The 16,350-nt window shown below is 40.0% G+C and overlaps 1 protein-coding gene and 1 pseudogene across 3 annotated transcripts in view; both read right to left on the reverse strand.

Moving 5' to 3' along the window:
- Nucleotides 1-1,380: 1,380 nt before the first annotated feature.
- Nucleotides 1,381-16,350, reverse strand: part of LOC309584596 (E3 ubiquitin-protein ligase KCMF1-like) — a 130,512-nt gene continuing 115,542 nt past the window's right edge. For both annotated transcript variants that reach the window (XM_082300691.1, XM_082300690.1), the window contains exons 4-7: nt 12,054-12,155; nt 8,936-9,110; nt 3,339-3,618; nt 1,381-2,000 (exon numbers count right to left, since the gene is read on the reverse strand). In XM_082300691.1, the coding sequence (XP_082156817.1) occupies nt 1,748-2,000; nt 3,339-3,618; nt 8,936-9,110; nt 12,054-12,155 (810 nt within the window). In that variant the 3' untranslated portion in view covers nt 1,381-1,747. The remainder of the gene's footprint in view (nt 2,001-3,338; nt 3,619-8,935; nt 9,111-12,053; nt 12,156-16,350) is intronic.
- LOC309584604 (ras-related protein Rab-7a-like) lies at nt 5,483-8,058 on the reverse strand (annotated as a pseudogene). Its single transcript has one exon. The product of its transcript is annotated as a ras-related protein Rab-7a-like (transcript).

Genomic DNA, 16,350 nt, shown 5'->3' on the forward strand with positions numbered 1-16,350 from the left:
TGTACTCTGTCTTTTCCCTTTATTCTATATACTATGTCAATATCATATTGTTGAGTTATTGAAGAGACAATGAGCACAAGTTGTAACATAGGAGGTTCCATCTGAGAATCAGGAAACACTTTTTCACTGTGAGGGTGACTGAGCTCTGGAACAGGCTGCCCAGTGGAGTTGTGGAATCTCCCTCCTCGGAGATGTTCAAAAGCCTCCTGGACATGATCCTGGGTAACCAGCTCTAGGAGGCACTGCTTGATCAGGGAGGTTGGACCAGGGGACCTTCAGATGCCCCTTCCAACCTCAGCCATTCCACAATTCTGTGAACAGACAGGGGCCCCAAGACAGAAATGCATGCACATGTAGACACTTGGCTTTTGAGGGAAGCTACAGTGTCCATAAGTAATCTGTAACAGTCCATACCCTTAATATATCCAAGACAGGTTAAAAAAAGGCTCTCATTTCTTTTAAAGACAGAGGGAGATAGACAAGTTAGAGGTACTGTCAAAGCTCACAGTTCTTCCAGCCTCATTGCATGTCAAATGAGCAATCATGCTGGTACTTTCTCTGTAGAATCACTATTAAAATATTACCTTTGTGTGCTAAGGCCAGACTGCTGAGCCCATCCCATGCTTAGTTTGCAACCCATTGTGTTTCTATTCAAAACCCAAATCTCATCCAGACCAAGTGTCATGTTTCTTTCACCAAGGTTGATAGGCAGTTAGCATTAAGAATCCAAATTGTAATATATGGAGATATCTGGGAAGTCAAATCCTCAATCTCTCCTAATACTAAGGAGTCTCTGTAAACTATGAAGAAAATACATAACTCAAAATTATAAGGACTATGAAATCTTAAAACTAAAACAACATAATCCAGGTTAGCACACACCCCCCACCAGTGAATATATGAATAATTTATACCTAAATAAGGTATATTTAACACAAAAAGGAAAACTTTAAAGAAAATTGAACAAAATTTGGTGTTAGGGCACACAGAAGCCCTTTGTAGTAGATTCCAGTAGTGGCTCTTGTTTTTTGTCTCCTACAGATGACTACAAAGTTCAATTCCACTTGGATATGATGTCTTACAGGGCAACATGGTGGTCACAATACAGCAAAACGTTACACTATGTAAGCAAAAATATAGCCCATTGCAGAGTTTTCATTAATATGCAGGGAGAGCACATAAAATCATGTGTTACTCAAAGACTATTTCATGGCTGCAAACTGCTAGTGAGCATTAATCTTTTTTTTTTGGTCACATTACCTTTGAATAATGGGAAAGCTTTGGTGTTTTATAGTTTTACTCCTTGTACTTAGGCTTTTTAAAATGACAAGGTCACTAAAACTCATGCACACTGTAATAAAAATCATGCAGTAGTTAAGGTAAACCATCCAAGCAAGTTTTATTCATTAATATTCATAAATACACACAGCAGCTTCATTAGAGACTTTTTCATTTTTTCCTCTTCAGTTTGAATGTGGAGTATTAGGAGAGCTTTCTTGCACGTCAAGCTACAGGACACAGAGCTTTTTTTCTCTGCACTGCAACCTATATTTATCTGCTAAAAGTAAAAATTGGTTAAGTGGAAATGATTATCGTATATATCTTTTCTCTTTTCCTTTGAATGTACACAATGTAACAAGAGTGACAGACCTGAAATTACAATCACCAAAACAAACCCAAGATAGTTGTTGTCCACTTTCATTGGCAAATACAGCACAGAGGACATTGTCTGCAAAGTGGGATGCCATCAAAGAGGAGGCTCATTTCCTTTATTATTCTCTTTTAAATTTAGGTTTTCTAAAGCAACATCTAGAGGCATAATATCTACACAGCCCATAGCACCAAAATCAGCAATCTCTCCCCGTTCATCCTCATCTGAGGAGGAACTTTCTTCCTGCATCAAAGTGGACAATAGAAGCTCTTGAACAAACAAGCTGCGATCTGCCTGTTCGCTTTCTTTTGATTGACGCTCTGCTTCTGACATCTTAGGATCATTCAACCTGTAGAGAAACACAGAAAAATAAGACAGGCTTAGTAGTATCAGCAACAAAATGGGCTTTCACTAATTGCCTAAACAGTTGGACTGATGCATGTTGAATAACATCTGAAAGCCATTCCTTTGAGAAACAACCTAGGTACTGCTGCACTTCTTTTGACATGTACAAATCTGACAATATCTGGCACTCCTGATGTAAGAATACAAACATTTAACAAACTTGTTCCTAGATGCTTCCAAAAAATCCTTCATAGAAGTAGATTCTAAGGCTGAAGGAAAAAAAAAACATCTATTTCTGAAGTTTGTTTCCCCTCAGAGGGATTTTGTTTTAAGGGGCATTAAAATTTTCTAGTCATCTCTTAAGTGCTCATTTTGTCCCCAGGACAACTTCTAAATGCAAGCATGACACAAAATACATTACTACACACATAATGCCCAGAGATTCCAAAAGCACAGTGCATCATTCCCTTCACTTATCAGTCCATGCACCATCACCTATTAGAAGCAAGAGAATTGCTTGTTTCAGTTTTATCCTAGCTCACAAGATCAGTGACTGACATTTGCAGATACTTTCCTTAAAGTTATGATTTTCAAAAAGCTTTGGATTGAGATATTATCACAAGTTTTGATAGAAATCAGCATGACAGCAATAACTTGTCCCAAGCCCAGTTTCTAGACACAGAAACTGTTTAAATGCTTTTGTTCTTTCTCAACGTGCAACTGAAAAACATCCTCCCCCTTGAATCCAGAAAATCAATATTCTAAACCTCCAAAAAGAGCTGGAATGAGTGGGCAATTCTTCTATAGTAGAATGGACTAGATGATCATTATAGGTCTCTTCCAACTGAACTATTCTGTTCTATAGAACTGTAGGATCTAACTATACTTTCTGAAACAGATATGCATGCTGGTTATTAATAGCACAATCCTTGTTTTTTTCATCCAAAATAAACCTTTATTCAACCTTCAGCCTTCATTAAAGATTCATTTCCTATTACATAAAACTTTAAAGTTCTCTCCCCTCACATTATCAGCATAAAAGTTTGAAACATATTGTAAAGGCTCTTGTCTTATCAGAAGTAGTAGGGTAAACAAACACAGGTTAACAAGGCAATATCCCATATGTTTCTCTTCAAATTGAGAAACAACAAGTAATATTTATTCATTGCCTAGGAACAAACAGCAGGGTTGAAAAGATGATGTCACAAATGCAAACAAAAGCATAGTATCTCAACTACAAACTTCATTAGTGATCTGGCAGTAGTTTTACTGAACTCTATGTCCATAACAAGACCAAGGAAAACAGAAATGGAAGAAGAGTTAATACCATGAACCAAATTACCTCATAAGAAGAAACTGGGAATTCTGTATAGTCTGATGATTGTTTTCTGTGTTAGATGTATTGGTTGCTGCTATAGATTGTGTAAGAGTGGTGGGTATGCTGCTTGTGTTAGTGCGTCTAGTTGCATTGCGTGCAGTTTCCAGTTGTTGTCTTGCTGCCTGTGCATGCTGTCTTTCCAACTGCAGTTGCATCTGCAGCTGCTGTAACTGAGAAGCAGAAGGGCCAGAAGAATTGAGCTGCCCTGCAGAACGTCTCACGCCTGATAACTGAGATAAAAGCTCTGCCAGAAAAGAGAGAAGTTTCTACAGTGAAATCTGCTTAAATACATATCACACAACAGCATAATTATGTCCTGAATACCAGTATATCAATTCCTTTGCTTTCTAAAAGCTTTCATTGATGAAATTCATGAACAAATTGTATTGATTTGAAAAGCTTCATGAGCTATCCATTACAAGCACCCAGTGTCTCCAAACCCATGGGAAGATTATCTAAAGAACTATGTATAAAAAAAGAGTCAAAGCTTAAAGCTTTTTAAACTGATAAGAGTTAACCTATGGGGAATATCATATAAGCAATATCCTGTGCAAGAATTCTCTAAAATTTTATCTTCAAGTTAGTCAAAATAGTTATTAACCCCTTCAATTCTGACTTCAGTTGGTGGCTTTATGCACCTTCAATGCATATTCCAGAGGGAAGCTGTGCTGAAGAAAAGACAAATAACTATAGCATAATTTCAGACATTTTTAGAAAATATTTAATTCAGAAAGACTTTTTAAATGCTGTATTATATGAAAAATATTTGACTGCAGGAGGGTTTTTTTGGTGCAACTTTTGACCTCTGCTGAAAAAAGAGAAATTCTAATGATAAAAAAGTTAAATCGAGCCTGGATTCCTTTCTTTCAAAGTTCAAGACTGTGACAAATTATGTCCATGCTAAGCATTTCCCAAAATAAACATTAATATTAAGTTATTGCCCAGCAATTTACTACATATTATATTCCACACAAAGTTGTGAGTACTACTTTGTTGTGTATGATACAAGGAGGGCAGAAGTAGTAGATTACCTTTTTCCCTATCCATCCAATCCTCGTTAAAGCTGCAAGTCATTATTACAGGTCATGAAAATTTTCCTTCCATCTCACTTTCATTATATAATCCTTTGAAACTAGGCTTTTCTTAGGGAAATAAAGCACAATGCAGTAGTTCTTTGCATCTGGAACACTTGGAATGCCAACAGTAAATGCTCAAGTCACTTTTAATCAGCACAGCTAACCATATCACTATCAGCTACCAATAATATTTTATTTCACTAATTACTGATAACCACCACAAGGAGAAAAATAAATAAATAATGTGTACATGTCTGTTACAAGCACAAGTTCTAACTTCTGGTAGTATGTACTAATTATTACCCCAATACAAAGGAAGACTTATAACACTGCCAGGTAAGACATATTTTTCCTTGCTGTTTGTAAGATCACTTTGAGTACAGCTTAACAGAACCCTAGTAGCAGATGTGAATTTGTGAATTTGAGACACAGGCTTGGCATGACACAGACACCCAGCCAGGCTGCACTACATTCTCTGAATGGAAAAACATTGACCAAAAAAAAAAAAAAAAAAAAAAGAAAAAAAAGGAAAAAAGACAAGACTCAAAGGAGTACCATTTTATTACACATGCTCCTAAATGGGAAGGTCTTGTGAGGCTGAAATAAACCAAGGCAGCCACTTCATGTTTAACTCAGCTAAACTAATACCCATTGCATTGGTAAGAGGAAGTGTTGCACTCCAAGACTCCAGGACACACAAACATCCTCCCTTCTTGCACCAACTCTAGTGCTTTAAAGACCCACAACCTAACTTAAGTCATTAAGATGACAGAAAACTTTTCATCCTCTTTTGCTGGGATACTTTTAGTAGCAGGAATACAGCCTGCAGGTCTCAGGAAGTGATTTTTTTCCCTCTATTTGGCACTGGGGCAAAGCCACATCCAGAGTTCTGTGTTCAGTTTTAGCCTCCCCAGGACAAGAAACATATGGACATAACAGAGCAAATCCAGTGGAGGTCCACCCAGATGATCAGAAGGCTGGAACATATTACAGGAGGAAAGAGTGGGAGAACTTCTTTTGTTCAGACTGGAAAAGAATACTTTGTAAGATATCTTACTGCTGTCTGAATCTACTCAATTGGAAGATACAGAGAGAACTAAGATAGACACTTATAATTTTTCACTATATGAGTGTAAGATTGATATCTCTAAGATTTTACATTAGACTATCAAGTCCAACCCCCCTGCCATGGGCAGGGACATCTTTCACTAGATCAGGTTGTTCAAAGCCCCATCCAACCTGACCTCGAACACTTCCAATGATGGGGCATCCACAACTTCCCTAGGCAACCTGTCCCAGTTATGATGAGTTACCCACATCGTAAAAAAAAGTCTTCATTATGTCCAATCTAAACCTATCCTCCTTCAGTTCAAAACTGCTGCCCTTTGTCCTGTCACTACAGGCCCTCATAAAAAAACCCCAACAACTCTGTCTTTCTTATAAGCCCCCTTTATATCTTGAAAGGTTGCAATAAGGTCTCCCTGGAGCTTTCTCTTCTCCAGGATAAACAACCCAAACTCTCTCAGCCTTTCTTCATAGGAGAGGTATTCCAGCCCTCTGATCATTTTTGTGACCCTCATCTAGACCCACTTTAACAGGTCCATGAAGTCCGTCTTTTTTGTACTGCTGTCCCCAGAGCTGGACGCACACTGGATGCAGGACCTCGCACTTGGCCTTGTTGAACTTCATGAGGTTCCCATGGCCCCACTACTCAAGCCTCTCAAGGCCCCTCTGGATGGCATGCCTTCCCTCTAGGGAATCACCTGCACCACTCAGCTTGGTGTCATCTGCAAACTTGCTGAGGATGTACTCAATCCCTCTGCATCATTGATAAAGATATTAAATAGTACTAGTCCCAATACGGACCCTTGAGGAACACCACTTGTGACTGATTTCCACTTGGACATTGAGCCATTGACTGAAATTCTTTGGATGCAGCCATCCAGCCAGTCCCTTATCTAACAGACCACCTGTCAAACCCATCTCTCTCCAATTTATGGCAAGAATGTTGTGAGGGACAGCATCAAAGGCCTTACAAAAGTCCAGATAGATGACATCCGTAGCTCTTCCCCTGTTCACTAATGCAGTCCCTCCATGAGAGAAGGCCAGTAGATTAGTTAGGCATGATTTGCCCTTGCCTAGGGCATGTTGTCTGTGTCTAATCCCTGCCTTCCATATGCCTTGACATAGCTTCCAGTAGGATCTGTTCCATGACCTTACCAGGCACAGAGATGAGGATGAATGGTCAGGAGTTCCCAGGATTCTCTTTTTTAAAAAAAAATTAATTGGTTGCATATATTAACATGTGTTATAAGATTTTTCCTAAGGAAGCATTACATAATACATGGATACTGTAAAAAGATCTGATTAGTTAAAAGCAACAAGCATTAACAGAGATACAAAACTCAACCTAGTCAGACTGAGTGCTGAGCTTGCAATGAACTATGGGTAATCAGCCTTTCCAGTTGCAGCCTTCACAGTGGAAAACACGAGACAGTTAAAAATGTATGTAAATTGTTACACAGATTACCTGTAAACAGTTTCTCTCCATTGGACACCTGGAATTAAATTCAGTTCCAAACATATATGAGAGTTTCCATTCTAAACTAAGAGAAAGGTCTGTTACCATGAAGTGTGATGTGGATGATGTGGGGACATGAGCTCTGAAGTGTGGGACTCAGATGCTTATGGGAGATGGGTAGATTTTAGCAGCTGGAGATGGAAATTTTTTTTAAAATTTCATTTTAAACACAGAAGAGGGACTGTGTGTTTGAAGGCCTAAGTATGATATTCATTTGTGAAGGACTGTGCTCAACCCCTCCCTTTCCCCTCAGCAGCTGCAACTCTCCACAGAAGCCTTCATTCAGTCATTCTTGTCTAGTTTAATGGGTTTGAGGAATTCATCGTAAAGCTCCACTTCTGTTTCCTGTTTAAGTGCATTTCATGCAATCACCTGGAAAGTTTGTTCCACATTAACGGCCTCCTTGGCACTGATTTCAAAGTAAGGGATGTTGTTTTTACTGTAACACCAGGCTTGCACCTGTTTTGTGGTGACTTGTCTGTTTTCTAGGTCAATCTTGTTTCCCAGCACAAAAAAAGGAATCCTCAGGATCTCTTGGACTGGCCTGAATGAGGAATTCATCCCTTGGGCTGTCTAGGGTTTTAAATGTGTTGGGGGCCATGACATCAAACACCAGGATGCAGCAGTCTGCTCCCTTGTAGAAGGCAACTCCCAGAGACTGAAATTGTTCCTGGAGTGCTATATCCTATATCTGCATTGTCACGAGCCTGTCATCCACCATGACCTCTTTTGTCAGGAAGCCTGCACCTATTGTAACTTTGTACTGGTTACTGAATTGCTTGTTCACATACTGGTTCATGTGTGATGTCTTTCTCACCCCAGAGTCTCCAATGATGATGACTTTAAGTAACACTTTCTTCCTAGAAGTCATCTTTTACACTGGTGCATGTGCTGTGGCACCTGGCCTGAGACTTGCTGCCCTTTTACTCTTCTAAAAAATGGGTGTGATGTCTCCCTTTTTCCAATCACTGGGGACTTCACCTGACTGCCATGACTTTTCAAATATCATGGAGAGTGACTTGGCAACTACATCAGCCAATTTGCTCAGGACTCTAGGATGCATCTCATCAGGTCCCATACACTTATGTACGTTCAGGTTCCTCAGGTGGTCATGAACCTGATCTTTACTTACAGTGAGAGGGACTTTGCTCCCCTAGTCCCCATCCTGCTGTCCATCCACTCAAAAATTCAAAAATACATGCATACATGTCATATGAGGAGAGGCTAAGAGACCTAGGACTCTTCAGCCTGGAAAAGAAAAGGCTCAAGGGGAAGGAATCTTAACAGTGTATATAAATACTCGATGGGAGGAAATGAAGAAAAGGAAGCCAGACACTGTATTGCCCACTGACAGAACAAGATGCAATGGGCAGAAATTAAAAAAAAAAGAAATACATCTGAACACAAGAAAGCACTTTTTACTGTGAGGGTGACCAAACTATAAAAGGCTGTCCAGAGAGGTTGTGGAGTCCATTGGTAAGAATATTCAAAACCTGACTGGACATGGTCCTGAGCAACCTGCTCTAGGTGGCCTTGCTTGGGGGCAGGGGGGGAGGGAAAGTTGGATGGGGTTGTAGTAGGTGATCTTAAAAAGGTCCTTTCAAATGTCAACCGTTCTTTGATACCATCTGTGAACAGGTCAGTCATGGGAATGAGCCTGGAAGTCTCTAAAAGCACAAGCTAAAGGGGCAGTGTTTTTAATTTCAGAAGTTCCAGGTTTAGTCCCTGGAGACAATCCAATTAAGGATACTTTTCATCAGTAAATACCCATCAATTATGACATTGGGAAGCATTTAAAAAAAACCCCAAACCAACAGAAAAACAAGACAACCATTATCATCCTGGACTTTGTTTCAAAGTCTATTTAAGGACTCTGATCTAAAATCAGTGGTTACAGCTCTTACCAGCTATAGGATCCATGGTTTCTCTATTGCTTGGAGAATATGAACTCTGAGAAGATGAAAGCCCACCGCTGGAACTGCTAGTAAAGTGCATGTTTGATCTACGTGCACGGGGGCCTCCCAAACCTCGGCCTGGGTGAAACATTCTACGTACATGCCGAACACCACTAGATTCATCATAACCAAGCAGTTAAGAAAAGTCTATTGCTATCAATTATTAAACAGCAAGAACATTTACTAGATTGAATAACTGAGCAACACATTCCTCATTCATAAAACAATGATTCAACTTTATAAGCACAATGTAATCATAGCTATGGTACCAGTCAGATCTATAGATGTGAACTCAAGGCACCCAAGGCTCCTTGCACCAAATTCACCTTTCCCAGGCTTTTTATCATGTTTAAGAAATGTCAGGATGGATTTTCTGCCTTATGGATCAAAGTTTCTACTGGTAATGCTACAACTGATGATGCATATTCAGCAGAACACATTACTCAAAAGACATAAGAATTTTAACATCAAAATTGGGAAAGAAGGGTATTTAAATACTGAAAATAATCTACAAAATTTTATTGCTATTCTTACCACACAAATGTGTTCTCCCAAGACAGTCTAGGTAAAGTTTCCTTTTACCTTAAGAAGCACTAGTGCAATTAACTACTAAGCTAGGAAATAATGTACTTATACATATCATATTTTTCCAATTTCTAAACTAGTAGCTTTAGCTCACCTTATCTCCAATTTTCTTATTTTCAAAAATAGTATGCTTATCACTTGTATAAAATCTATTATCTGGAGCAGACTGGTGCCCAATGTCTTATCCCACAACACATAAATATGGTGTAGAATTAATTTCCTCATGATATTACTGAATTGAAAAATTTAAGACTGAAAAATTAAGACTTCTTTTGGCAAGTAAGAATGTCCAGTTTCTATAATAAATACTTCCAGGAATAATTGACTCTTTTAAATCTATTATACTATAGAGCATAAAAACATTTCACTTGCAGGATTTAGGATGGGGGGAAAATCTCCTTGGGACAAAATATAGTTCTCTAGCACAGATTGGTTTGTTCCTCCTTTGAATCTGTTGATACTGGATACTGGTAGTGACAGAACATTGTCACTAATATTTTACTGATTGACTACTGCTCTCAGGTAGTTTGGGAAGCTTTCCATAGCTATATCTGACAGAAAAATGCCCCGATTCTGGGCTTTTTAAAAAGTAAACTTGGAAAATAAGATAACTGGAACATCCTTAATATAAATCCTTTGAAAAAGTCCAGCCTTGGTCTCATTTACAAAAGTATCATAGTAGCTTGCTCACTGTACCTTTCAAAGTGTTTTCAAGAAAAACAATGTTATTTAAATATACTAGTCAAGAGTATATTGATGTCTCACCCAACTATGCTGGGGTTAAAAAAGCATTTGAAAATCTTAACTCATTGCAAACATATACTGAAAACAACCAAGCTAGAACCATTTACAAGGTCAGGACTAAAGTCATGTTTTAAACAGTAAAACAGTTGAAAATTGTTTAAGAAAGAAACTGGAATTTAAAGAGCTGTTCAGAGTCTCTAGGGATAAGGATGGTATCTTGCAGTGTTTGCACAGGATTCTTCACAAGAAATATGTGCAGCCATTTAAAACAGCTTTAAACACCCTTCTAACTGCTACACAGAAGACTATATCCTTTCCTAAACTGATAGCAACTGGGCAGGAGGAAATCTCTTCCCCATTTCTTCCTTTTAGTCTTAGCTGTCAGAAGATGTGAAATAGCACCCAACATGGAGCAATTAGTCCAGAAACTCTATAAATTTTTGTGATTAGCAACACTGGTTGCTAAAATAGTGTTGTACAGAGACTTACATATGCATTTCCTATAATTATTTATATAGACTCCTCCCATCAGTTTTGTGATGACTGACATTGTGGCCTTACTCAGTAACGGAAAAGATTATTCTGATTTTTCTAGCTCTTATGTAGCTAGTAATAAACATACATTTTCCAATTAAAAGTTATCTGACATCATCGATGTGGGAGGGGAAGTAAAAGCTCCAGAAGCATGAATTCTAATCCAACACCTCATCCACTTCAATAGGAAGTCAATTTCACTGTGTAATTGGGCTGACAATTTAAATGCTAAAAAATTTAAATACAGACAACAACCAAAGAGAAACCATTTCCTCTAATGTTGCTAGCAGTAGATATAACGAACTTGAGTTGTTAGGCCTTAATTTTATTTGTTTTAAGAAGCCCTGAACAAAAAAGGGCACTATCAAATTATACTAGGAGTGCATTTTTTAAAATGAGATACAGAAAGATCACTTAATGAGCTTTTTATGATGGCCTGTACTTCCATGAAGTAAGAGTATCTTCTGAAATTATGTTGTATTTGTACAGCAAGAAACAAGCCACATTACTATTCTTAAGACCAAGTAACAGAAAGAAAATTGTACTTAAAAGTGCAAAGAAACTGACAGTTTGAGCTCTTCAGTCATTGAGAGTAGTTATAGCACTACAATTTGCAGTTAACAAAGATAGCCCTAATCCCTAGGAAGTCTCCTGATAGGTCTTCTAGTTATATATTTCAAAAAGTCAATAAATAACAGGCCGAAACTACCCTATTGAAATACAGTTAATAAAACAAATCAAATATTTAAGATCCCTCGATTTCAAAGTCCAAAGCATTTTCTGACACATATGCTTTTGGTGAAATCTGCTTTCATCTTGGAATTATCTATAAAACACTATTGCATCTGGATTGCTGTTTTCCCAGACACAAAATGGCATCAGAACTAATGGCCGAGAAGGGTAAAAATTGCAGAAAGAAGCAACTGGGTGTCAGAAAGATCTTTAAAAGCTTTCGCTATCAAGAATAAAACAAAAACACACACCCACATTATCAAGCAACACCTAAAGCCTATTCACAGTCTGATGGATATAAATATATATATATATATATATAATTCAGACGTATAGTTCCCCTATAACTAAATGTGAATTCTAAAAAATAAGCTAAACCGATGTAGCCACTTGACTACAGAAGTCAGAACAACTAGTTACAGCTATCATAAGGAACAGTCTATCCCTTTTCCCTCAACTTAATAAAGGATATTAAATCTCTAGGAGCTCTGTGTTCCAGTGTAAGATGAGCTGCAAAGTCATCTGTGACATGATTAGGATCCCCTCCAGGTAATGCTGCACATATTGGACAGATCTGAAACAACAAAGTGAGAAAAAAAAACCAAACACAACCAACTTTACACAAATCACAAAACACAATTCAGAATTGATCACTTGACATGGATTCTTATACTTTAAATATCACATTCTAATCCTACACCTAAACAGACATAATTTAAAACAGTAAATGTGTTCAAACACAGCTGTTAATTGGAGCATCTTTTTAAGTCTCACTTTTCCTTGTAATTATGCTTTTAATAATACCATGGAAAGCAAAAAGTAAAATTTTTAAATCCTATCTGCAATGTTTCAGCTTTCAAAATTGTCTTTATATGTCAATTGCAGCAGACAGTAAGTCTAATTACACAGGATTACTGCTTGAATGTACCTATATATGACATTATCAAGTTCATTTACTGCTCTTTGAATCCCCAAGTGACTTCTCATTCATCTCACCAGTGAAGTGTAGGAAGGAGACTGAAACCAGATGTGAATATTCAATAAAGTATCACAACTGAGACCACCCACTGCAGTAACACAAGTAGAAATTTGGCAAACTCCTTATTCCTACCAAGTACTTTGGGAGATAGCATTATGGTTTTGTTTTTCTCTTAAGCGTAAACCTACATTTAAAAAAAGTCTTGGGACACTTACTGTCATAGCAACCTTCATTTATTATTTTGTTTTTTCCCCCAATGACTGCAACCATCTGAGAGAAGTGTGCCTTAAAAGTCCTTTGCAACAGTTTTGCAGGCCAGCCTCAAAGCTTGACAGATCACATGTTAATAAGCCAGAAGGGAGAAACTTGGACACAGTATATGCTAGGTCTTAACTATTCTTCCAAGGATATCCACCTGGACTTTGCAACCGATAAGACTGTAAATTAGGGGGAAGACCCCAACTGGGAGGGGTGAGGGAATCAATAGAACCATACAAACCTATGAAGAGAAATGCAGGGGGAAGGGAGAGCCAGGAGGAACAAAGGGGAGGGTAGACAGAAATGTGTATAAAGTGGACTGGTCACATGTAAAACAGAGGTGGTCAGTATGTTTGTCTGACTGAGCCTGATCACCACAGTCTGCCCTGTCTTCCTATATCTTCTTATTAAATTTTAACAATCTCTGCATAATCTCACTGTCTATCCCATGTGTATGTATGCTGCAAGGACTAAGTGCCAGCTACTGGTGAGATCTGTGTATGTATGAACAAAACTTGGTGCCAGATACTTGAGTCAGACTAGGGCTGTAGGTGTCCCTGTGGCTTGTGGTGTCAGCTACTGGAACAAGTATCAGTAGTTGGAGGGGCCATGGCTCTCTAGACCTAGGGTGGGTACTACAAACTTTGTGCCTGGAGTGCCCGCTACTGGGGGGGCTGTCATAAGTGTATTTGGTGCCAGCTACTCCAGTCAGACCAGGGGTGCCTGTGGGGTTGGCTACTGGACTGGGTGGGGTCTTAAGATCAGCTACCAGAGTGAGTCATGGTCTCTGCCTCCAGCCACTGGGGCAGGAACAGTATGTGTCTCAAAACACAGCTGACAGGGGGGAAATCAGCATGAGTGAGGGGTCCAGCACTGGTAGCTGAAGCAGGACAACCAGTCACAGCCCATGTGGTGCCTGGTACCAGCTGCTGGGGAAAAGGGAGTGGTTGTCTGCATCTTCCCCAAACCTGGTGTGTGTGTGTATTGGCTAGCTAACTTCAATCTGGACCTAGCAAATGAGTAGAGAGGAGCCTCAAGTCTAGGCAGTAGTATGAAGCAGGCAAGAGTCTGCTAGTATGCCCAGGGGGACTTGCGAATGTGGAGTGCTTGTGAGATGAGTGCGTGAGTGTTTGCTAGTGAGCATCAAGCTGTACTAGCTGGAAAATAAGAGACCTGTGAAACAGGTAAGAGTGCCTGGGATCCAGGCAGGGGTACTGGCCAAAGAGGGCCATGCCAGTACTCAAGGGATCACAGTGAACACGTGTGTGCTTGTGAATCTAGAGAGTATCGTGTACCTTCACTAGCAGCAACCTTTTATCTCTACCAGGTGAAGAGGAAGGAGAGAACTTGGCTGACTATACTTGTTTTATGCAAGTCCTACGTGTAGGTGCTGTTGAAGGCAGCACTGTGTCTGTGGTCATCTGTGTGATGGGCCATGTGTCAGTGTCCTCCGTGTGTGTACAGGTCTCCAAAATATGTGCTTGGCTTCAGTAGTGGTTGAACCTGCAAACGGGAAAGTGGCAGCTGCATCCCTCAGCCTGGACACGGGCCCTAGGTCCCCAGGCTGGGCTTCAGCAGTTAAGCAGAAGGGAGTCCTGAGCTGGATAAGGCAGACATGCTCTAAACATCCCTTAAAATTAACAAATCACCATATTACTTGGAATGAAATCCAGGATATTATTAAAAAGCCTTAAGCTAGTTAGGCTCCAAATGTTGCTGCCTGTTCTGAGCTTCCCCTCCCCCTCCCAAAGACACTTGCCTCTGCCATGTGCTTGGAGCTCCTTTGTTCTAAGCGCAGGCAAAACCAAATGTAACTCAAACTCTTTAGCAGTGTCTGATTGGCCGCTCACCCCGGGTCCGCCCCCAGTCCTCCCCTTTCCCCTTCTCCGAATAAAAGAGACGATCGAGGGAGGCCCCGCCCTCTCTTGGCTCTGCTACCTTCTTGTGAACATCTCTTGTTGTCTGTTTGTTTTGAAAGCTTCTAACTGCAGGGAATTGAGCGAGCAGGGAGCTATATTTCTCCCTCTTTGCTTCTGCTGACGGTATTTGCTTTGCAGCTGATACAGGTACCGATTTTAGAGCTACTAAAGTGATAGATTGCCTGTGCTACCTCTCTAGGCTGCTCGAGACTTTCTAAGGCATTAAACCACTAGCCTAGCCGGTAAAAAGCTAAAAAGATACCTTCCACATCCAAACATCACAGTTGACAGTTTCTGGATCTGTTCCCTAATTACCATCACCTCCCCATGTATACAAGTATACTGGTTTTGGCTGGGATAGAGTTAAATTTCTTCATAGTAGCCCATACAGTGCTATGCTTTGGTTTTGTGACCAAAGGAGTGTTGATAACACACTGATGTTTTAGCTATTGCTGAACAGTTATCAAACATCATCAAGTCCTTTTCTGTCTCTCACACTGCCCCAACAGCAGGTAGACTGGGGATGTACAAGTAGTTGGGAGGGGACACAGCTGAGACAGCTGATCCCAACTTACCAAAGGGATATTCCATACCATATGCCATCATGCTCAGCAATAAAAAATACAGGGAAGAAAGGAGAATGGTTCAGAGTTACAGTGTTTGTCTTCCCAAGAAATCATTACATGTGATGGAGCCCTGCTTTCTTGGAGATAGCTAAACATCTGCCTGCCAATGGGAAGGAATTAATTAATTCCTTATTTTGCTTTGCTTGCATAGGCAGATTTTGCTTTCCCTATTATCTCAACCCACAGGATTTTGCACTTTTACCCTTCTTATTCTCTCCCCCCCCTCCATCCCATCCCATCCCATCCCATCCCATCCCATCCCATCCCCCTAGGTGCAGGGGAGAAGTGAGCAAGCAGCTATGTGTGCCAGTTGCCAGCTGGGATTAAACCATGACCAGTATTTTTGGCATGCAAACTAGGACTCAAAGGGTTTGAGATAATGACACATTTGACCAGAGCATATTAGAGGGAACATATAATTATTATAGCTGTTTAACCACTGCTGACCATAATATTAACTTATCTGTTCTCAATATTAGTTTATCTGATCTGTGCCATGCTCCCTTTTTTGCTCTACACATTAAAGACTTTTTGGCTTGAGAAGACAACAGGAGCTGTCCCCATGGCCAACAGAGCCAGTTCCAATCAGCTCCAAGACAGACTTGCCCCTGGCTAAAGATGAGCCAATCAGTGATGGTGGTAGCATTTCTGTAATAATATATTTAAGAAAGTAAAAAAGCTGCACAGCAGCAGCTGTGAGGAGTGAGGAAATATGAGAAAAATAACCCTGCAGGCACCAAGGTCAGTGGAGAAGGAGGGGGAAGAGGTGCTATAGGCAGTAGAGCAAAGATTCCCCTGCAGCCCGTGAAGAAGACCATGGTGACACAGGTTGTCCCCTTGCAGCCCTTGAAGGACCCCACATCAGATCAGGTGGATGTGCTCTGAAGAAAGCTGCAGCCAATGTCGAGGAGCTGAGTAATGCCCCTCCTTATTCTGACCAATGATCATTTTGCCATATTTTCTACCCATCCTGTTGCTCGGGAGGGA

Source organism: Coloeus monedula (assembly GCF_965178545.1).
Source record: "Coloeus monedula genome assembly, chromosome: W".
Lineage (NCBI taxonomy): Eukaryota > Metazoa > Chordata > Aves > Passeriformes > Corvidae > Coloeus > Coloeus monedula.